This window comes from Carassius auratus, chromosome 27 (assembly GCF_003368295.1).
Source record: "Carassius auratus strain Wakin chromosome 27, ASM336829v1, whole genome shotgun sequence".
Classification (NCBI taxonomy): domain Eukaryota; kingdom Metazoa; phylum Chordata; class Actinopteri; order Cypriniformes; family Cyprinidae; genus Carassius; species Carassius auratus.
The window spans coordinates 25488737-25508932 of record NC_039269.1 but is presented as its reverse complement, the minus strand read 5'-3'; the positions used below and the strand labels follow the sequence as shown (position 1 = coordinate 25508932).

Here is a 20196-nt window from a genome sequence, read left to right as displayed (position 1 = left end):
ATTCCTCCATGTTCAGTTACACACCTTCTGTCGATGATCTGGGCAAGAATATTAGTTGCAAGGCAACACTGAAACTCGATACCATACATCAGGAGAGAACAACAACTGGTGAATGTAAGTTGTTTGGTAATTCACACAAACGTTTATTAAAGGAATATTCTGCATTCAATACCAGTTAATGGAATATGTCACCCAAAAATTCTATCATCATTTACCCATCCTCAACTGGTTTCAAAATTCTTTACTTGTTGAACATAAAAGAAGAAAGAAACTCAAATGGGTTTAAAACAATTTGAGGGGGTGTACATGATGGCATAATTAAATTTTTATTTGAACTAACCTTTTAACCTGTTAAATGTCACCCCGTCCCGTATACGGGACGCCTACGTTGACTATACTATATTACAATCAAATCTAATCTAATCTTGACAAACTATATATCGTTGGAAAGGTCTAAGACTCCCAAATATATATTTTACCAATATTTTTTGTAAAAAATTATGTAGGAAAAGTAATAGATGAATTTATGACAAGAGTGCACCTTCAGAAATCTACATTACAAAAGGAGCTTTGACCTTTGTTTAAAAAAAAGACTTCCTCGTTGCCTTTTTCTCTATCACATTTTAGAAATCATCAGAAGTTATATATCACTTGAAAACATAAAATCTCAAAATTCATCCTTCAAAACCCATTTTAAAATCAGACATTGCATTACCATGTAAATGGCACATCAAAATCATGTTACAAAATGTTTTCAGTCATGAATTATAAAAATTTAGGTTTGTATCATGCACATTCAAGTCTATCTTCAAAACGTGACAGTTAACAGGTTAAACTAAACAACAGCATTTATGGCATAATGTTGCCACAAAAATAAAGATTATGGTGAGGCAATTACAATGGAAGTAAATACAGCCAATTTTTGCATGAAAAACATTCATTTCAAGATTTCAAATTTCTGAGATTTCATTAATTTATAATTAATAATCGCAGCCTTAACGAAAATCCTTTTCTTCCTAATCGTTTTAGGCATTACATTGTCACAGTAGCAACGTTTTAATATAAGCTTCAACTTTACACAGAAAAAGCTATTAAATGATTTTTCACATTTAAATAATCTTAACTTTCATATTTAAATAATTACTACTTACTCAGTGTGACCCAGACTGATTAATTTTTTTTAATTATTTTAGTAGTAATCAACATTATGGCACAAGAGTTGTCGACTGAGCTTAACTAGTATTGGCCCCAGAATATTCCTTTAGACAATTTGCAAGAATTATAGGGGTCATGAACTGCATTTTTTATTTTGTACTGTTCTCTGAAGTCCACTTATCATGTTAACAAGATTTTAACATGAACAAAATATATAATTTAGAAGTAATAAGCTATTGTTATTATATTGATGGGTTTTTATGCATACAGTGGAGAGCACACAGGAAAGCATTGGGTGGAGAGAGGGATCAGCAAAGGTCCTCGAGATGGGAAATGGATGGGATGGGGGTCTTTATAATAAGAATAAACTGATTAACAAATTTAATCTAGAGGTCCCATGCAATCGACAATTACATGTTCAAACAGTTCACCCAATGCAGGAATTGGAATTAGCAGAGCTGAGGAAATTACCTCATTCAGATTCCCCATATATATTGACAGATAAGACTTGTATGGCAATAATTTGCTACATTTTAAGTCCAGGCCAAAAAATTAATAAAAATGGTGCAAAACGTGGTTATACATTTTGGTAAACCCTAAATGTCCTGATAAAAATGTATCTTGAACAAGAGCAGTGGTGTGCAAGGTTGGTATAGAGTAGCTGGCTCATAGCCCCTGCCCCGTTTATCGCCAACGCTAATGTGCCTTTTCGGTCTGGTCTAGTTGCCCCAAACTTTTCAGCTGCCATTTTGTATCAGCAAGTCATCTTATACAGTATAATAAGCTCCTTTGTCTTTGCAATCTCCACCCATAGCAAAACATTTAACCAAGGATTCATCCTCACTCCAATCCTACTCAATTTTCTCACGAGTGACAGGCAGAGACAAAGGGAAACGAACCTTCATAAAACTCCAGAATCTTTATCAACAGAAACACTCAGTGCTGGATCTTCTTCGGTCTCTTCACTACACACACAAATAGTATCATCCAATACAATCTCATCATTCCTTTCCTTTGCTGGAGACAAATGATAAACATCTTCTTATGTAGGTAAAACCCTTTCCCCAGCCAAATAATTTCCTAAAATCAAGGAAAACCTCTGGACCTCTGATCACCCCCATGTTCACAAATCCAATGATTAGATCAGACTGCAAATGTATGCAATGCCAAGGTACTGTCACAACATCCATACTAATGCCCTGAGTTAATATACTTGGTATCAGAGCATTTAAATTCATACATTTCTCTGATATCCTTAGAGATACATCAACATGTTTCTGCTGTGAAGAACAGAAAAAGAAGAAGTTGTTTACGTTACAACACAATGATCGGCAGTTATGTGACACACTTTATGACAATAATAATACTGCCGTTTTTCTTTTGGCTGTTCGTTTGCCATTTTCACTTGCACCAGCTCTGATGGAATTACAACAGGTGTGCTTTTATCATTTATCATTCCGGCGAATGCAGGGTTCTGCATAGAGCTCTCCTCTCATGTTATTTACACTACTGTACATGCATGAATTGGTGGGAGAGGCTAAACAGGCAGCGATGTAGAAGCAGGCATTGATCTTCTTCTTTGGAGCAGTAAACCATGCCTCAATCTGCCGTATTAGTAGACTGGCTTCATTATAAGCCATTTTTACATAAAAACAAAGAAAGTTTTGAGTTCTGAAACTTACAGGATGTTTTTATAGTACAGTAAGGTGTCCAGACATGCCACTTCCCGGGGACATGTTCTGCACAGGATTTCTAAATTGCCTAAAATAACCTTGTGTAGGTGTAGATCGCTTGTTCTATGACATCAAAGTACTGCTGAGAATGATTCGAAAGCATGGAGCAGTACTATGGCTTAGTAATAGAGCATTATGTTAGCAGCGCAAAAGGTTGTGGGTTTGATTCCCAAGGAAACGCATATACTGGTAATAAAAAATACAAATTGTATAGCCTGAATGAACTGTTAGTTGCTTTGGATAAAAGTGTCTGCTAAATGCATAAATTGAGCTGTCTGCTTTAATGGTACTTTGCTGTCAGCAATCAATCGGCACAGCAAAAACAACCAACAACTGGTTATTTTAGGCAATTTGGAAATCCTGTGCATAGCATGTCCCGGGGAAGTGGCACGTCTGGTCACCTTAGTACAATGACCTCACATGTGTCAAAATATGTCTTACATGACAAGGAAATCTGGTTCCTCAGCTCATGGCCCCTTTAAATCAAGTTTCATGTGTCATCAATGAAAATTCTACATTTTATTCCCAGATGGTCCAGGGACTATAACAGTTTCCAGTAATGATACCTCGGTAAAGCTTGGCGAACGTTTAGAGATAACGTGTCATGCAGACGGAAACCCCAAACCAACGATCTCTTGGTGGAAACTAGGGGAGACTGAGCCTGAACTCAAGAACCACAAGCTGACAATAAATAATGCTACCTGGTCTCAGGCAGGCTGCTATTTTTGTAAAGTAAGCAATGACGCGGGAAGCCAGCAAAGGAGTGTAAATGTCACTGTTGTAGGTGGGTAAATTAACTCATGATGAAATCAGCTGCATTGTCTAATCATTTTAAACATGGCCATGATCTTTAAATTATTTATTGATTTTTTTTAAATACAGGTCCTCCAAACATCCCCAAAATCCAGTTAAGCTATAGAGAAGAGCCCAAAGAAGGAGAGAGCATAAGCATATTCTGTTCTTTAGACGGTGGCCCAGCAGAACTGAAACTGTACAGACAGTCCCAGAGCAATGTGATAGGAGAGCCGAAGAAATCAACTGTGCTTTTAAACATCTCATCAATCCAAATAACTGATGCAGGGATTTACATCTGTGAAGCAGAAAATGACTTCGGCATTGAGAGAAGCACAATCAACATTACAGTCCAAGGTAAATTTTTAACATTCTGGAGATCATGCGTAGGAAATATTATTCCTGTATCAGGGGCAATTCTAGGATTTTCATTTTAAGGGGGCTCATGAAGGTATATAGGCTACAGTAGTCAACTTTTGAAGTGGATAAAAAAGTTAAATCAGAGTTGTCCTAAGACAAGAATGGGTATTGTTTTGTTTTTAGAACAACTTTGATGAAAGGTTTTCATCCACTTCAAATGTTGACTTCTATATATGTAGCCCCCCACGCCCGAAACATGGCCTAGTGACACCCATGACCTAATATTTTAATACCATTTATACACTAATACAGTTTGTATTAATATTATGAATTAGTGTTGTTTTTATATTTTCAGTTTTTATTAGAATATTGTCATTTTTCCATTCAAGTTTGCTTCGATTTAAATAGTAATATGTTGGTTTAATTTAACTTTATCTCAGTTTTACTTTTAGCTCGATTTTCAGTGTTGCCAAGTCCATGGTAATACTATGGAATTGAGCTACTTTTACACTAGTGCAATGGTTCTCAAACTTTTTTTGTCGCGTCCCCCTTAAAACCAATTAAAAAATCTGCACCCCCCCCCCCCACCTACATACAGCACCTTTAAACACCATGCCTACACCTGACTCAAGCGTCAAAATTCAGTAGAACCCATTATAATAAGGGACTATGTTATACACTAGATACGGTGCGGCGCTACACGACAAAACCCAACATTAAAGGGTTAGTTCACCCAAAAATGGAAGTCCATTAGTACATAAATTACCCACCCTCAAGTCATCCTAGGTGTATTTGTCTTTCTTCTTTCAGACAAAAGAAAATAAATACAAAGTGTGCATCGATAAAAATAAAAATAAAGTGTCTCACACGGCTCCTGGGAATGAAAAGGCCTTAAGGCCTCCTGTAGCAAACCAATGTGTTTTTGTAGGAATGATATCCATATTCAAAATGTAATAATCACTCAAATGTAGCTTGCATTCACTGTTGTGCACAAAAGCAGTTCCAGGCGGATATATTGTCAGACCGCCCGCTCCCGCTCAACTTACACCAGAATTACAGACCATTGCAGCATTTTAATTAGAAATGTAATCCCACGTCGCAAGAAATCTGTTAGGGTCCCGCAGTTCCTGGTTCAATTTCTATAGCCTACCTTAACTTAAACGAGTATCGCTGGGAACATTTTGTTAAAACAGCTTACCATATTTCTTGAATTCAGTGTTCTACTGAAAATGTATAGTGAGAAGTTAGCAGTAGCCTATGACTAAACTTACTCCAATGTGCAGTTTTGTAAACAGCAGACATTAAGAAAGTTTTAGTGCAAAAAATGTGCAGTCAAAGAAGCAGTGGCTTTTTAGCAAATAAATAATACATGAACAACAACAACAAAAAAAAAACATCTACAAAACCCTTTTGCTGTGTCTATATTGAATTTATAGCTGTGAGGATGTAATATTCCAGTTAGATTTTTGTTTCTCGAATCTTGTTTTTTTTTTTTTATCCAGCAGCACAACATGACTTCTGGAGAAAGCCAGACCTGCCTGTGGTCATCCTGCCGGCTGTAGGGTCAGTGTCGCTGTTGACCGCTGCTGTACTGCTGATCCGACACTGCAGAAAGCAAGCCAAGAGCGTCTCCAGTAACATCCCACTCGACTAAACTTTTACATTTTTGAAATGTTTCTTATGTTCATAAAGGCTACATCTATTTGATAAAAAAAAAAAAAAAGTAACAATAGTGATATTAATAAAGATATTGTAAATATTTAAAAAAAAATTATATATTTTAAAAATGATTTTTTTTATCAACATTGAAAAATATATATAAATTTAGAATTATTTTATTCAGCAAAGATGCATTCAAATGTTTTAAAGTGACGGTAGCGAAATTTAAGAAAAATACTTAGCAGCAAAAACTGTTTGCAAAATTAACAATAAGAATGAATAACTGAGCACCAAATCAGCATATTAGACTGATTTCTGAAAGATCATGTGCAACTGAAGACTGGAATAATAATTCTGAAAATTCAGCTTTAATATCACAGGAATAAAGTACATTTTTAAAATATATTATTTTCAACTAGAATAATATTTCCAATATTACTGCTTTTACTGTATTTTTTTACATATTTGTATAATATATATATATATATATATATATATATATATATATATATATATATATATATATATATATATACATATATATATATACACTAATCTGTAAAACTTATATATATATATATATATATATATATATATATATATATATATATATATACACACACACACGCGCGCATATATACATATACATGTGTGTGTACTTTATATATATATATATATTTTTTTTTTTTGCATTTTTGGACTCATTCAACCTGATAATTGTTACAGGCATTGTTAATCCTCTTCCTGTTTCTGTTTAGTCTATCAAGCACAATTACATCTCTAGGTGTTGAAATGTAATACAGTAAGCATCTTGTACTCCAAAACAACAGCCAAACAAAAGCCATTTCAGAAGGTCTTGATTTAAATTGCTAATGTGGAAATACCAAAAGCTTTAAATAACCCAATATGCTGAATCTGGACTGACTGAACAAATACAAAGGAAAAGAAAGTTTTCTAATGTTTGCTCTCGTCATTATGGCTATAATGACTGTATATAGAATTAAGAAGGTGTTGACTGAGCTCTAACGTCTCGGCGAATCTCTCATGTGCCTTCCTGATATGGTCTGTGATGGCTTTTAGTTAAGTCTCGTTTAAGTCAATTTTCACCCCATTTTGATAAGGATGCAGGAAGGGCAACAAAAACAACAATGCTTTGAAGCGTTTATAAAGTTGTAAACAAAGCACATTAGTTTTTGTCGCCCTTCCTGCATCCTTATCAAAAAGAACTGAAAATGACTTTAAAAACAAGACTAAATTAGAAATCATTATCAAAGACCATCTCAGGAAGGCATGTTTGATAAGACATTGTTGGGAATGTTTTATTTGGGTTATTTTTGCAGTAATCAATGTTTATAGTGTTTATTCTTTTACATTCATTGTTTCTCCATGTAGCCACCGTTAAATAAATGATTTTATATAGCAGATCCTGTGTAGTTTATAGTGATATTCATTTTAATTTTTCATTTTGCTTACTTTTATTAAGACGCTTAGTAAATCCATAAAAAATCTGGATCCTGAAGTAAAACAACAGGTGTGTAAAAAAAAACAAACAAAAAAAAACATACAAACATTTAAATGACTAATTATTACAAAATTTTACAATTTTACGGTTTTATTCAGAATGATTCATAAGTAAATATCAAAACTAAATTAAACAACAAAAACAAAGATATGTAGATGGTCTAAAGAGGTTTTGCAGATTTTTGTCACAGTTAAACTTATTATGATGCTGTAGTATTTCGAATTACATTTCTGAGTAGTAAATTATATATAGTAAAAGTAAATTCCTTCTATATTTTCCCTTTTAATAATAATAATAATAATAACTCAAAATAATACAGCTTAATATGTGTAAAAAAAAAAAAACTTGAATCCATCTTCATCTACATTAAAGGTGAAGCAATAACGTTCACACTCATCTACTGGACATATGTGAGGTATGAAAGACAAATAATAACAAGGAAATATATTATAACATTAAAAATAATAATAATTATCCACCATCAGTGTATATAAAACCAGCAGTAAATGTCGAAGATATTACTGTTGCAAAATTATTCAGTCAAACAGGTTTTGGAGGAGAGATGTACATTTTGAGATGGTATGAGTCCAAAAAAGTTTATCTAATATCTCCGAACTCAGATTGTATCTGTCTCTCGAATGTGCTGACATCATATCCTGCTCTTGTGATTAGCATAGCTGGGGAAGCCAAACTGTGAGATCATGATATTGGAGTAGCGGAGTGGCATGCTCCCGTAGATGTGTGTCAGCTTGTTGAGGCAGTAGGAGCGCTGCAACATGTGCTCCGCTCTGTGCCACATGCCCACGTACCCGCTCCTGGCTTCCTTCTCCAGATTCCTCATGTCTACGGGCTTCACGAACACCCCAGAGGGCCGCTTGAGTCCGGGCGCCTGTGAGAGTTGACGTGCCACGGCAAAGTTCATGGCAATGTCGTCACAGTTCTGCGTTTGGTCCACCAGAGCATGCACTTCACCCGGCTGCTCTTGGAACAGCTGCAGGAAGCGCCGATGGAAGAATGCAGCACCCACTAGGATCATCGAATACCTACAGGAACCATAAAATGACATTTATTCAGCTGTATTGCATTTAACATTCATAATATATGTGGATCAATTATATGCAAGAGTGTCCACAATTACAGAAAAATCTAGAAATATATTGTTATATTATATATATTATAATTATGTTATAATTTAATATATTATAATATATGTTTTGAAAACCTTTGTACAATTTTCAAGTGTCCATTGAATACCTTTAAGATAAACGTATCTTTGCAGATATCATTTATTTATAAATTCTTGGGGAGTCACACCACATGACATTTACCGCCCCGAACTAACTACAGGTGCATCTCAATAAATTAGAATGTTGTGGAAAGGTTTATTAATTTCATTAATTCAACTCAAATTGTGAAACTCGTGCATAAGTTCAATGCACACAGACTGAAGTAGTTTAAGTCTTTGGTTCTTTTAATTGTGATGATTTTGGGGTCACATTTAACAAAAACTCACCAATCTCCACAAAATAGAATACTTCCTAAAACGAATACAAAACGTTTAGTGAATTGTTGGCCTACTGGAAAGTATGTTGATTTACTGTACATGTACTCAATACTTGTTAGGGGCTACTTTTGCTTTAATTACTGCCTCAGTTCGGCGTGGCTTGGAGGTGATCAGTTTGTGGCACTGCTGAGGTGGTATGGAAGCACAGGTTTCTTTGACAGTGGCCTTCAGCTCATCTGTATTGTTTGGTCTCTTGCGTCTCATCTTCCGCTTGATAATCACCCATAGATTCTCTGTAGGATTCAGGTCTGGTGAGTTTTCTGGCCAGTCAAGCACACCAACATCATGGTCATTTAACAAACTTTTAGTGCTTTTGGCGGTGTGGGCATGTGCCAAATCCTTCTGGGAAATTAAATCATCATCTTTAAAAAGCTGGTCAGCAGGTGGAAGGATGAAGTGCTCCGAAATTCCTTGGTAAATGGGTGCAGAGACTTTGGTTTTCAAAAAACACAATGGACCAACACCAGCAGATGACATTGCATCCCAAATCATCACACACTGTGGAAACTAAACACTGGACTTCAAGCAACTTGGGCTATGAGCTTCTCCACCTTCCTCCAGACTCTAGGACCTTGGTTTCCAGATGAAATACAAAACTTGCTCTCATCTGAAAAGAGGACTTTGGACCACTGAGCAACAGTCCAGTTCTTCTTCTCCTTAGCCCAGGTAAGACACCTCTGACGTTGTCTGTGGTTCAGTAAATTCCTTGACATGTCTGTGTGGCTCTTGATACCTTGACCCCAGCCTCAGTCCATTCCTTGTGAAGTTCACTCAAATTCTTTAATCGATTTTGCTTGACAATCCTCATAAGGCTGCAGTTCTCAATTCTGGTTGTGCATCTTTTTCTTCAACACTTTTTCCTTCCACTCAAATTTCTGTTAACATGCTTGGATACAGCACTCTGTGAACAGCCAGTTTCTTTGGCAATGAATGTTTGTGGCTCACCCTACTTGTGAAGGCATCAATGATTGTCTTCTGGACAACTGTCAGTTCACCAGTCTTCCTCATGATTGTGTAGTCTAGTGAACCAAACTGAGAGACCATTTTGAAGGCTCAGGAAACCATTGCAGGTGTTTTGAGTTGATTAACTGATCGGCATGTCACCATATTCTAATTTGAGATTAATTGGAGAGTTTTTGTTAAATGTGAGCCAAAAATCATCACAATTAAAAGAACCAAACCTTCAGTCTGTGTAAATTGAATTTAATACACTAGTTTCACAATTTGAGTTGAATTACTGAAATAAACTTTTTCAAAACATTCTAATTTATTGAGATGCACCTGTATAGCTCGATATAAAAATATCAAATTATTTGATATTTGAAGAGACTTGACACTGTCACACAATAGCCAGTATTTTTCCATTTCATGTTTTGTGTGTCTAAATAAATTAATAGACAGGGCAAAATGAACATGTCATGGATCCATAGTTCTGAGTGAAAAATTTAGACTTTAGCCCTTATCTGTCGGAAATTGACTGGATTGTTAAGTATTTATTATAATGACAGTTGGAATCAAAGGGGAAGAAAAATAAAAGGGCAAAAGGAATCAAAGTTGTTTCAGAAGCGAAATGAGTTATGATTTATTCTTTCCTTCATAATAACATGGACCAATGACTCAGATGACTCAGTGACTCAGACTCAGGTAGATTTAAAAAGTTTCAAGTCCACGTTACTTTGACAACACTTTCGCATTAACCTGGAAAAGCTGCATTATTTTCAGTCTCACCTGTCGCCTCCACCTTCGTCTGGATCTTGAAGCTCAAAGCTGCCGTAGCTGTACACTCCAGATGCTGTGCTTACATGCTTACGTGGAACAAAACCCACAATCTGATCTGAGAATTGCTACGACACAAATAATATATATAAAAAAAGATAAGTTAGTGTCTGTGAATCCGAAGAGAGTTTCTGAAAGAGCATTTAAAACTGAAGTAAAGCACAGATGAAGTTTCTTATTACCTTCCAGACAGAAAATGCAAAGCTGATATCAGGAACACTGACCAACGTGTCATCGTCTAGCATTAAAACAGCTGCCCGGGTGAAAGACAGTGAAGGTCAGTACAGTCTCACAGACAAGTAGGCCTGTCGCGATAGTCGATAAATCAATTAATCGCACGATTAAAATAAAAATTGAGCTCGATAATATTTTTGGCCGCAATTGGGAATAAAGAGATAACGTCTCGCTAGAGTGACCAGCTTTGGGAAGCGCCTTTCATTTGTTTGTTGATGTTTGCGTCGCAAGTGATATTGCATTGTATTTGCACAACTATTGTACTTTATTCTAATACTGCGTAGCATATTTTGCAAGTAACTTAGCTGCCCTATCTAACGAAATGGGCCTACTTTTTTAGCTCGCTTCATTTGTCTTGCTCAGCTAAATATGTCTGTAGGCGTGTCGTTGCATGTGCCAACGCGCCCAGTGAGTTAACACACACACAAATGTTTACTTTCGGTTAACGGTTAAACGGTCAATTTGAGCATCCCTAACTGGCATATAGACATAATATAACATACAAACATACAAAATTATTTAATTTTAAGCCACACAAAGTCAACATGCTGGTATTTCTCGCTTTGAATCTGCCATAAAATAAAAGTTTATTGATCTTTGAGAAGGTGTACCTGCGTTTTTATGTCATTATCAATATATTGGTTGAAACTGATCTTAGAACGACAATATTATCGTTTATCGGGATAATTTCTTGGACAATTTATCGTCCAGCAAAATTTGTTATCGTGACAGGCCTACAGACAAGCACACAATAAACACAGCTAAAACGACATTTACATTTACATTTATTCATTTAGCAGACGCTTTTATCCAAAGCGACTTACAGATGAAAACAGTGGAAGCAATCAAAAACAACAAAAAGAGCAATGATATATAAGTGCTATAACAAGTCTCAGTTAGGTTAACACAGTACACGTAGCATGGGATTTTAACTAATATAATAAATAAAAAGAAAACAGATAGAATAAATTAATTGTAAAGGTTTGATAGAATTGGCTGGAAGACCTGCCAAGAGGGCATTGCAATAGTCCAGCCTGGACAGAACAAGAGCTTGAACAAGGAGTTGTGAAGCATGTTCCGAAAGAAAGGGCTTGATCTTCTTGATGTTGAATAAAGCAAATCTGCAGGATCGGACAGTTTTAGCAATGTGGTCTGAGAAAGTCAGCTGATCATCAATCATAACTCCAAGGCTTCTAGCTGTTTTTGAAGGAGTTATGGTTGATGTGCCTAAATTGATGGTGAGATTGTGATGGAACGATGGGTTTGCTGGAATCACAAGCAGTAGTCTTGGCAAGGTTGAGTTGAAGGTGATGGTCCATCATCCAGGAAGAAATGTCAGTTAGACAAGCTGAGATGCGAATAGCTACCGTCGGATCATCAGGATGGAATGAGAGGTAGAGTTGAGTGTCATCAGCATAGCAGTGGTATGAAAAGCCATGTTTTTGAATGACAGAACCTAATGATGCCATGTAGACAGAGAAGAGAAGTGGTCCAAGAACTGAGCCCTGAGGCACCCCAGTAGTTAGATGTTGAGACTTGGACACCTCACCTCTCCAAGATACTTTGAATCCAAAGATGCAAACAGTTTAGGGGAAGGAAGTGAAGATGAAACCATTGCAGACAGCCGGGAGGGTGAAAGTGTGCGTAGGTTACGTTGAAAGATGACATGTGGAGGGGTAAGTGATGTGTCTGGGATCATGTTGAGGTTAAGAGTGAGGAGGAAGTGATCCGACGTGTGCAGTGGAGTAACTAGAACATGATCAGTGGAGCAGTTTTGTGTATAAATAAGGTCCAGTTGGTTGCCTGATTTGTGAGTAGCAGTAGTTGATACTCGGTTAAGATCAAAAGAGGCAAGCAGAGTGTGGAAATCGGCAAACAGAGGTTTATCTAGATGGATGTTGAAATCTCCAAGCATAACTAGGGGAGTACCATCCTCAGAAAAGGTTGAGAGCAACACATCTAATTCATCCAAAAAGTTACCCAGTGGTCCTGGGGGTCGATAGACATCTAAAAAAATTATTTTAAAAGGGTAGGTAACAGTAACTGAATGAGATTCAAAGGAGCTGTTTATACCCAAAGATGGTAAAGGATTAAATTTTTAGATCATTAGAGATGAGCAGACCAGTACCTCCACCTCTTCCAGTCAAACGAGGGGGGGTAGGAAAATGAAAAATTATTGGAGAGTGCTGCAGGTGTAGCAGTGTCCTCTGGTTTGATCCAGGTCTCTGTTAGGGCCATGAGATTAAGCTTTGAATGACTAATAATAGAAGTAATGAAATCGGTTTTGTTTACAGCAGACTGGCAATTCCAGAGACCAACAGGAAAAGAAAGTAGTGTATTAGCAGACATAGGCAAAGTATGCAGGTTGTTAAGATTGCGCTGTCTACATTGTGTGTTGCATGGTTTACGAGTGGTAATGATAGTAGGGATCTGGAAACACATAGTAAGATTTGGTTATAAACAAAAAAAACAAAAACAACTGAAACAGAAATGAAACAAGGAAAAGGAAAAAGATTAATCAAAAAAATACTTATATTCCCTGCCGGTGTCCCTGCCCTGTGGAGTCGCACGGTAGAGTCGATGGTCTTTACACTCTTCGGTCTTCACACGAGGAGGGCTTAACTGGCGCGGTATACTAATCTTTTTTAAACCCGACAAAACGGAAATTGAATTCAGCTGAACGTACTTTACTGTTTATCACAACAAAGGTCTAAGCAAGCGCACAACACTGACAAGGTATGCGATAGAGTACGAGACCAAACGCAGCACGTCTCAACACAGTAAACAAACAAGTGTTGTTTGAACATAAAAGACATAAAAGGATAGTTCCTGGCCATCAACAGTGTTTGGTTACCACCTTTCTATTTTCCCTCTTAATACATGGTTTTTCTTTCTGGAGCATCAGTGAGCATTTGGACCTTCTGTAATAGTTGCACATGAGTCCTGAAGTCGTCCTCGGTGTAAAAAGATGAATCTCAAAATCATAAAGTGACTTTTGGAAAAGGTTAAATTATGCAGAAGCTGCTGGAAAACCAAATAATGTGCAGGAACTTTCAGGACCAACACAGGACTCATGAGCAAATATCACAACAAAGTCACCTATATCTTGGATGCCCTGCGGGTAAGCAGATAAACATTAAGTTTTCATTTCTGGGTGAACTATCCCTTTAAGATTCAAGGGTGTGTACACTTTTGAATGGGGTCCTTTCTATAAATTCAGTTATTTTTTTCTTGAGGAGTATATATAAACATCTGTTATGTTGAAACAGCTTATTCAGGACAGTACTAATTAAAAAATAACATGCACTTTTCATGAGCCCTCATATTTTTGTTAACATTATTAACATATTTGCATATTCTGCAAGGGGTATGTAAACTCATGAGCACTACCATATTTCTTCAGAATGTGTCCTGTTTAATTTTTTCTGAGCAAAATACAGTGACCAGCATACATTTATTTTACCCACTAAAATGTCTGGCTTATTTAGAACAATAATCATTTGATGATATTAAAAGATTATATTTAAGTTACATTACAGTGCAGCGCTAAAATAAGAATTGTAATTTTAAATATCTTTCAAACCACTAACTGGGTTTTAGTTTTACCCATATTTCATCAATACGTTTTTAATCATTTAAAATATTATACAATTTTGTATGATCACATTAAAGCAGACATTTATTATCCTTTTTTATGTATATAAAATCACTTTTGTAAATTTAATTTGATGTGAACACCAAAATGGGACCTTTCATCTTTTACCAATTACCGAAGTTCTGTTAATCAGCACTGTTCCTTTAAAAAAAAAAAAAATTAAAATTAACATTCGTGTTTCAATTGAGATTTTAAAAGATCATTTATTTTATATTGGTGTGCAATATGTCATTGTCTCTAAATGGAAAAGGTGATTAGGTTAAGAAATCTTTGGGTCAATGATCTGACGAAGCAGCTCTCGTTCATGTGAGAATGACACACTCACCATCAGTCTTGATCTCGGAGTGCGGCTGCAGACGATTGCGCATTCTGTTGAAGCTCTGCTCTTTGAAGATGATAGGCACAGGGTGTGGGCCGAGGGCGTCCCACAGTTCCCTGGGCGGCGACTCCAAAGGGTTGTTCCACACTATGATGATGCACTGCAGGTGAGGCACAGCCTGATAATGGTTGAGCAGCTTGAGGAGAATATCAGTACGGTTATAGGTTTGCATAATTATAGTAAAACTATCCTCGGGGTCTAGCAGAGTGAGGGAGTTGTTAGAGCTCTGACGGAGCTTGAGGAGAATGCCGAGGTCCTCATTATTAGGTAATAAGAAGGTCAGAGAGACTCCGGCCAGAAGTAGCAACAGTATAGAGGCGATGATGAAGTGTGTCCGCACACGGCCCAAAGACCTGCAGCAGCACCAACGAATCCTGACGAGGACAAGACAAGAGGTTTAAACAGACGTCTCACTCACTTTCATGATCCTGCAAACCTGTTAAGATTTTCTTTCTTTATTAGAAAAAAAAAGATATTTTTGCAGTATATACACACATATACAGTTCAATTAAATAAATAATAAAAGGAACACTTATACATCACAATATGACACAAATTCAATTAAACATAAGGGACTTCTGTCTAATGAGGAGACACAGTGGAAAACAGAATGATCAATGTCTGGATTCGTTGGTGGAATTTATTAAAGGGACAAGCATTTTTATTATAGATAGATATATAACTGATAGCACTCTCATACAATTTATACAATACACTGTACCCATTTCTTTGCAGGTTCTTTTTCCCAAACTTTCCACATGCATTAAAAGTTTTTGTTTAATAGCCCAAATTAAAAAGTTCCATATCGAGCAAACACGTCAAACAAAGAGTAATGTGCTAATACATGCATGATAAAAGTTTGAAGTAACTGTAACTTAAATTATTGTGTGACTCATAAACATTCTGATTCATGCTTGACAGCTGGAATACTTAGCAAACACTGCATGCAACGATTTAACGCATGCATTTAGTAAATAATCTCACTAGATCTGTCATGACAAACACGTATGAGTAGATTAACATTCTGAAACGAGACAAAGCAGCAAGTAGTACCTCATTTTCCAATTTTACGGGATCCCAGAAGGAAGTTTATGTTCTCGCGCAAGCGCACTGAGCCTATAATAGTGAACAGCTGTGAGTCGGTTCGTTGTAAAGAACTAGGGCTGGGAATCGATTAAAAAAAGAGGCGTTTGGGAATCGAGAGTCGGGAGTTAAATTTTCGTATCTTCAATTTATTTATTTTTTTCAGCTTCATATTATAGGAAGGATACATTATACGACATATCCTGCAGTCATCATGGTGAGATTAGGTTCCTTTTAATGTTGATACAGAGTTGGAAAAGATTCGAAAACAACAGTGAGGAATCGATTCCAAAAACAGCCCTAATAACCGGTTCAAAACGCGATTCAAAAGACTGAGGGTAGAGGAAATATAGCTTTTATTTACTATTTCGACGAGTTTATAATAAATAATTATGTTTATTGTCGGTTCATTGATTCAGCGAGTCAACAACAATGTCCGAATGATACCCTTCTGTTCGTTTCGTGGCAAAGAATGAACGAGATTCGACTCAAAAGAACGATTCGTTAACGTCGCTTATGTTACCCTTTAAAGCAGAGAAAAGTTTGGTAGGTGGATCCTTTGAGGTGGTTTTTAATGTATCCCCTTCACGATATTACAGAAACGCATGCCTTCAGTCCAGTAGAGAGCGGTAGTGAGCCAGCTACCGAGCTGCATCACAGAAACTATATTGTTGTGCGCATGCGCAGTAGCACCAGATGTGTCCCTTCTTTTGTGTCATGTAATAATCTTCTCCAGAAGAGCACATGAGCTGAAGACTGTAATATGGTGACAGTTCCAAGCAACTGCCCTACTGTACCGCTGTCCAATGGACGCAACATTCCCATTCTGGGTTTAGGTGAGAACAAGCTCATCCTGACACTCGCATGCTGCAACAACTAACTTAAGTGTTTCTACTCATTGCACGTCATGGCAGTTTTGGCCACAGTTGTACACAGTGTAACAGTTACTGTCTTTTAATTACTTTCCTTACTACAGGAACATCTCATGATGGAGGTTACAGCCATGAAGCAGTGCTCTGTGCTCTACAGGAGTGTGGCATAAGGCATATAGATACAGCCAAGCGTTATGGTTGTGAAGAGGCTTTGGGGAAAGCTGTGGTTGATAGTGGAGTACCACGAGAGGAGCTCTGGATCACCACCAAACTATGGCCTGGAGATTACGGCTACCAGAGCACCAGAAAAGCCTGCCAGGACTCGTGTGCCAGGCTGGGGGTTGATTATTTAGGTAAATGCGTGACTTGTTAAGTCAAAGGTATAGTTTTATGGCTCTGAAAGTGTCATATTTCTTTGTAAAGAGCCTTTTGAGATGAATTGGCTTCTTTTCACAGACCTTTATCTGATGCACTGGCCGGACTGCATGGTTCCAGGCGTCTCCAGCCGTGAGGTTCGAGCAGAGACGTGGAGAGCTCTAGAGGAGCTTTATGATGAAGGTTCACACTCTTTTTACGTTCATTCTACAGTTTAGAAGTGATAGTTTGTAGGTGACGACCCCTCTCCTTTGTTACAGGTTTGTGTCGTGCCATCGGAGTGAGTAACTTTCTCATACACCACTTAGACGAGTTAAAGGATCGTTCTGGAATTGTGCCTCATGTTAACCAGGTATCGTAAAATTATTTTAGAGAACAGTAATTACTATTTACTACTTGCTTATTATGATGCGTATTACTAGCATGTCGGCTGTTAATTAGCTTTTCTTATTCTGCATGAACATATTCTAGATCCCTTTCACCTACTCAATACCTATTCATAACTACTAGCAAAAAGCAACAACTCATAAATGAGTTTATGATTCATAAGATTGAGAGAAAATGTTCAGTTAATAGTGAATGTGTTCCCTGATCTAAAGTTAACAAAATTAAAGAAATTTAGACATTTTATTTGTAAAACATATGCAATAAAACAATAATCTCACTTCATTAAAAAATAAATAAATAAAAGTTTGGTCATAAACAGTTATGTAGAATTTGATCTCACTCACCATGATAAAACCTAAACAATACATTTATTTTCTAAATTCCAAAAATATTTTCGTATATTTTATTTCTCAATGCCATTACTACAAATAAAGTAGTTTCTTTAAGTCCAAATGAAACATTAATTACAGAAAAGAAGGGTATATATAAATGAAAACGTGTGGCTGTGTGTGATTTATTTGGAGGTGGAGTTTCATCCCTTCCAGCAGCCACTGGAGCTGGTTGAATATTGCCGGAAGGAGAATATTGTTTTTGAAGGCTACTGTCCTTTGGCCAAAGGTCAAGCTCTCACTCATCCATCAGTCATGGAGATCGCCCAGAAACACGGCCGCAGCGCGTCACAAATATGCATACGCTGGAGTATCCAGGTACAGTTAGCATTTCAGTAGATCATCACCAGTGGGGACCTGGATAGTTCACTAGAAACTGAAAATCATCAACTCTCTCTCAAGTTGTAAATGTTAAATGCCGGTTTCCTATTAACTTAAGGTCTATTGTAGTTAATAGTTTCATAATATTTGTGAAGCATCCTGTCTGCTCTTGATATTTTTTTTTCTCAGCTAGAATGTCAAGCAAGTGTAAATCAGAAGCAGCAGTTATGTTACTCATTTATTTTAGTTGTACATTTAATTTCAGAATGGAGTTGTCACAATTCCAAAGTCCACCAAACCAGAAAGGGTCCGTGAAAACTGCCAAGTAAGTTTCTGTTTTTTTTTCTTCACTTTTTATTTTTCATGACTGAAGCCATCAATAGTTTCTCTTTGAGATCATCCTTTTTTGAAGCTGCACTCACAATGTTGTGCCGTTCAGGTGTTTGGGTTCAGCTTGGATGATTCAGACATGGCAGCGCTCAGTTTGCTGCATGATGGGAGACATGTGAGCTGGGACCCAACTCATTTGGAATGACCAAAGCTCCAAGAAAACCACCTGTTCAGGTGAGCTTGGAAAGCCACCAGAGGCTCAGATTTAAAATGATCAAAAATGGTATTCTATCCAGATGAAATCATGTATGGGATATTAACAGGTTACAGTATGAAGGATGATCTCAAAGACAATTTTAAACTACCAGTTTCAGTGTTTAAAAAAGTCACAGGCCTTCTTAATCATTTCACAGGTTTTTGGATTCACACTAACAGCAGAAGACATGGACCGGATTAGAGATTTACACACCAATCAGAAGCTGATTCATCTCACTTATCCAATCTGGAAAGGATAACCTAGCAATCAGAATGCAGGATCATGATGTCCTGAACTCACTGTGAAAGGAACGCTTTCTTTAGAAAATGAAATCAAGGGATTCAGTGATTTGCATGCTGCTGATGTCACACATGCTGTGCCTTTTGAAAACTGGTACTCGGGGGTGTTGAGACTTAATATTTGTTATGGTCTTAATAGTAACAATTAGTACGGAGAGCAATTTTGTGTGAAAACTAACTGCTAGTTACACTTCATATCCTCAAACATCAGATGTGACAGAACCACTGGTAAACACAGTCAAGTTGACATTTAATACACATTGTATTAACTGTTATGACATGTTCTCATTTCCCCTATGAATTGTTTTCTGTTATGCTGAAATGTGTCAAATTGTTGGTTAAAGAGTTTCTCAGAAACCGCTCCGGTGAAACCATAATAAATGGAGCCAGCACACATCTTTATAGCAGTGTTACCAATATTGTTTATTCCATCCCTCTCATTTAGAGTCATTGTTGAACACAAGTTACATTTTCTTCAATATCACAGGTTTCTGTTCATTTTTTATCTTGTCCTCTTAACATCCAGTTTCACCTCCCTCTCTCATTTTAAACAAACAAAAAAGCAGATTGTATTATACAAAAATGCAAACCAATTTTCACACAGTGAATTCTTTTACAAAGTCATAAAATGGCGTAATAATGGCTACATCCACATTGGAGTAAGATGGTTCTAAACATTCCTTAATGGAGTATAATATATATTTATATATAAAACCTTTCCTTGTTGAAATTGAGCCTGTACCTTAATTTAAGAGATTTTACAAGACAACTTGGAAGTAATCATAAAAAAGCCATTACATATCCCAAAAAGTTAGGAATAAAACAAAACGACAAAGACAGCCATAACAGTGTTGTAAGGTTGAAAATGAGTTAATTTGCGTTGCATTTAAATGAATTCAACAGGTCTGCTCAAAACAGACACAATCCAGTCCGAGAAATGAATATCATCCATCAGGAACAGACCCATTCTCAAAGAAAATCACATTATCCTGCAATTTCTCACTTGAGGAAAAATAACCTCATGCACAAAACTGTAAATGAGCCTTACCGAGTCG

The 20196-nt window shown here is 36.7% G+C and overlaps 2 protein-coding genes across 3 annotated transcripts; one reads left to right on the top strand and one right to left on the bottom strand.

Moving 5' to 3' along the window:
* Positions 1–7608: 7608 nt before the first annotated feature.
* extl2 (exostosin-like glycosyltransferase 2) lies at positions 7609–16113 on the bottom strand. Its single transcript, XM_026206851.1, has 5 exons — positions 15883–16113; positions 14776–15203; positions 10744–10814; positions 10514–10629; positions 7609–8264 (listed from the first exon to the last, which is right to left on the bottom strand). The coding sequence occupies exons 1-5, from the start codon at positions 15885–15887 to the stop codon at positions 7871–7873; spliced, it is 1014 nt and encodes a 337-aa protein (XP_026062636.1). The 5' UTR covers positions 15888–16113; the 3' UTR covers positions 7609–7870.
* A 203-nt stretch (positions 16114–16316) lies between these two features.
* LOC113046023 (uncharacterized oxidoreductase ZK1290.5) lies at positions 16317–19806 on the top strand. Of its 2 annotated transcripts, XM_026206849.1 has the most exons (8): positions 16325–16748; positions 16889–17137; positions 17241–17342; positions 17420–17511; positions 18071–18253; positions 18522–18581; positions 18696–18820; positions 19000–19195. In XM_026206849.1, the coding sequence occupies exons 1-7, from the start codon at positions 16676–16678 to the stop codon at positions 18789–18791; spliced, it is 855 nt and encodes a 284-aa protein (XP_026062634.1). In that variant the 5' UTR covers positions 16325–16675; the 3' UTR covers positions 18792–18820; positions 19000–19195. The 2 variants fall into 2 exon arrangements, with proteins under 2 accessions (XP_026062633.1, XP_026062634.1); XM_026206848.1 differs by lacking the exon at positions 18696–18820 and having other exon boundaries at positions 16317–16748; positions 19000–19806.
* Positions 19807–20196: the final 390 nt, after the last annotated feature.

Excerpts from the sequence above, each read along its gene's own strand:
- LOC113046023 (XM_026206848.1), top strand. The coding sequence starts at position 16,676 with ATGGTGACAGTTCCAAGCAACTGCCCTACTGTACCGCTGTCCAATGGA. Across the intron at positions 17,138-17,240 it reads GCTGGGGGTTGATTATTTAG|ACCTTTATCTGATGCACTGG; the intron begins GTAAATGCGTGA and ends TTCTTTTCACAG. Across the intron at positions 17,343-17,419 it reads AGAGGAGCTTTATGATGAAG|GTTTGTGTCGTGCCATCGGA; the intron begins GTTCACACTCTT and ends CCTTTGTTACAG.
- extl2 (XM_026206851.1), bottom strand. Across the intron at positions 10,815-14,775 it reads CTCCGAGATCAAGACTGATG|CTGTTTTAATGCTAGACGAT; the intron begins GTGAGTGTGTCA and ends TCACCCGGGCAG. Across the intron at positions 10,630-10,743 it reads TTGCATTTTCTGTCTGGAAG|CAATTCTCAGATCAGATTGT; the intron begins GTAATAAGAAAC and ends TTTGTGTCGTAG.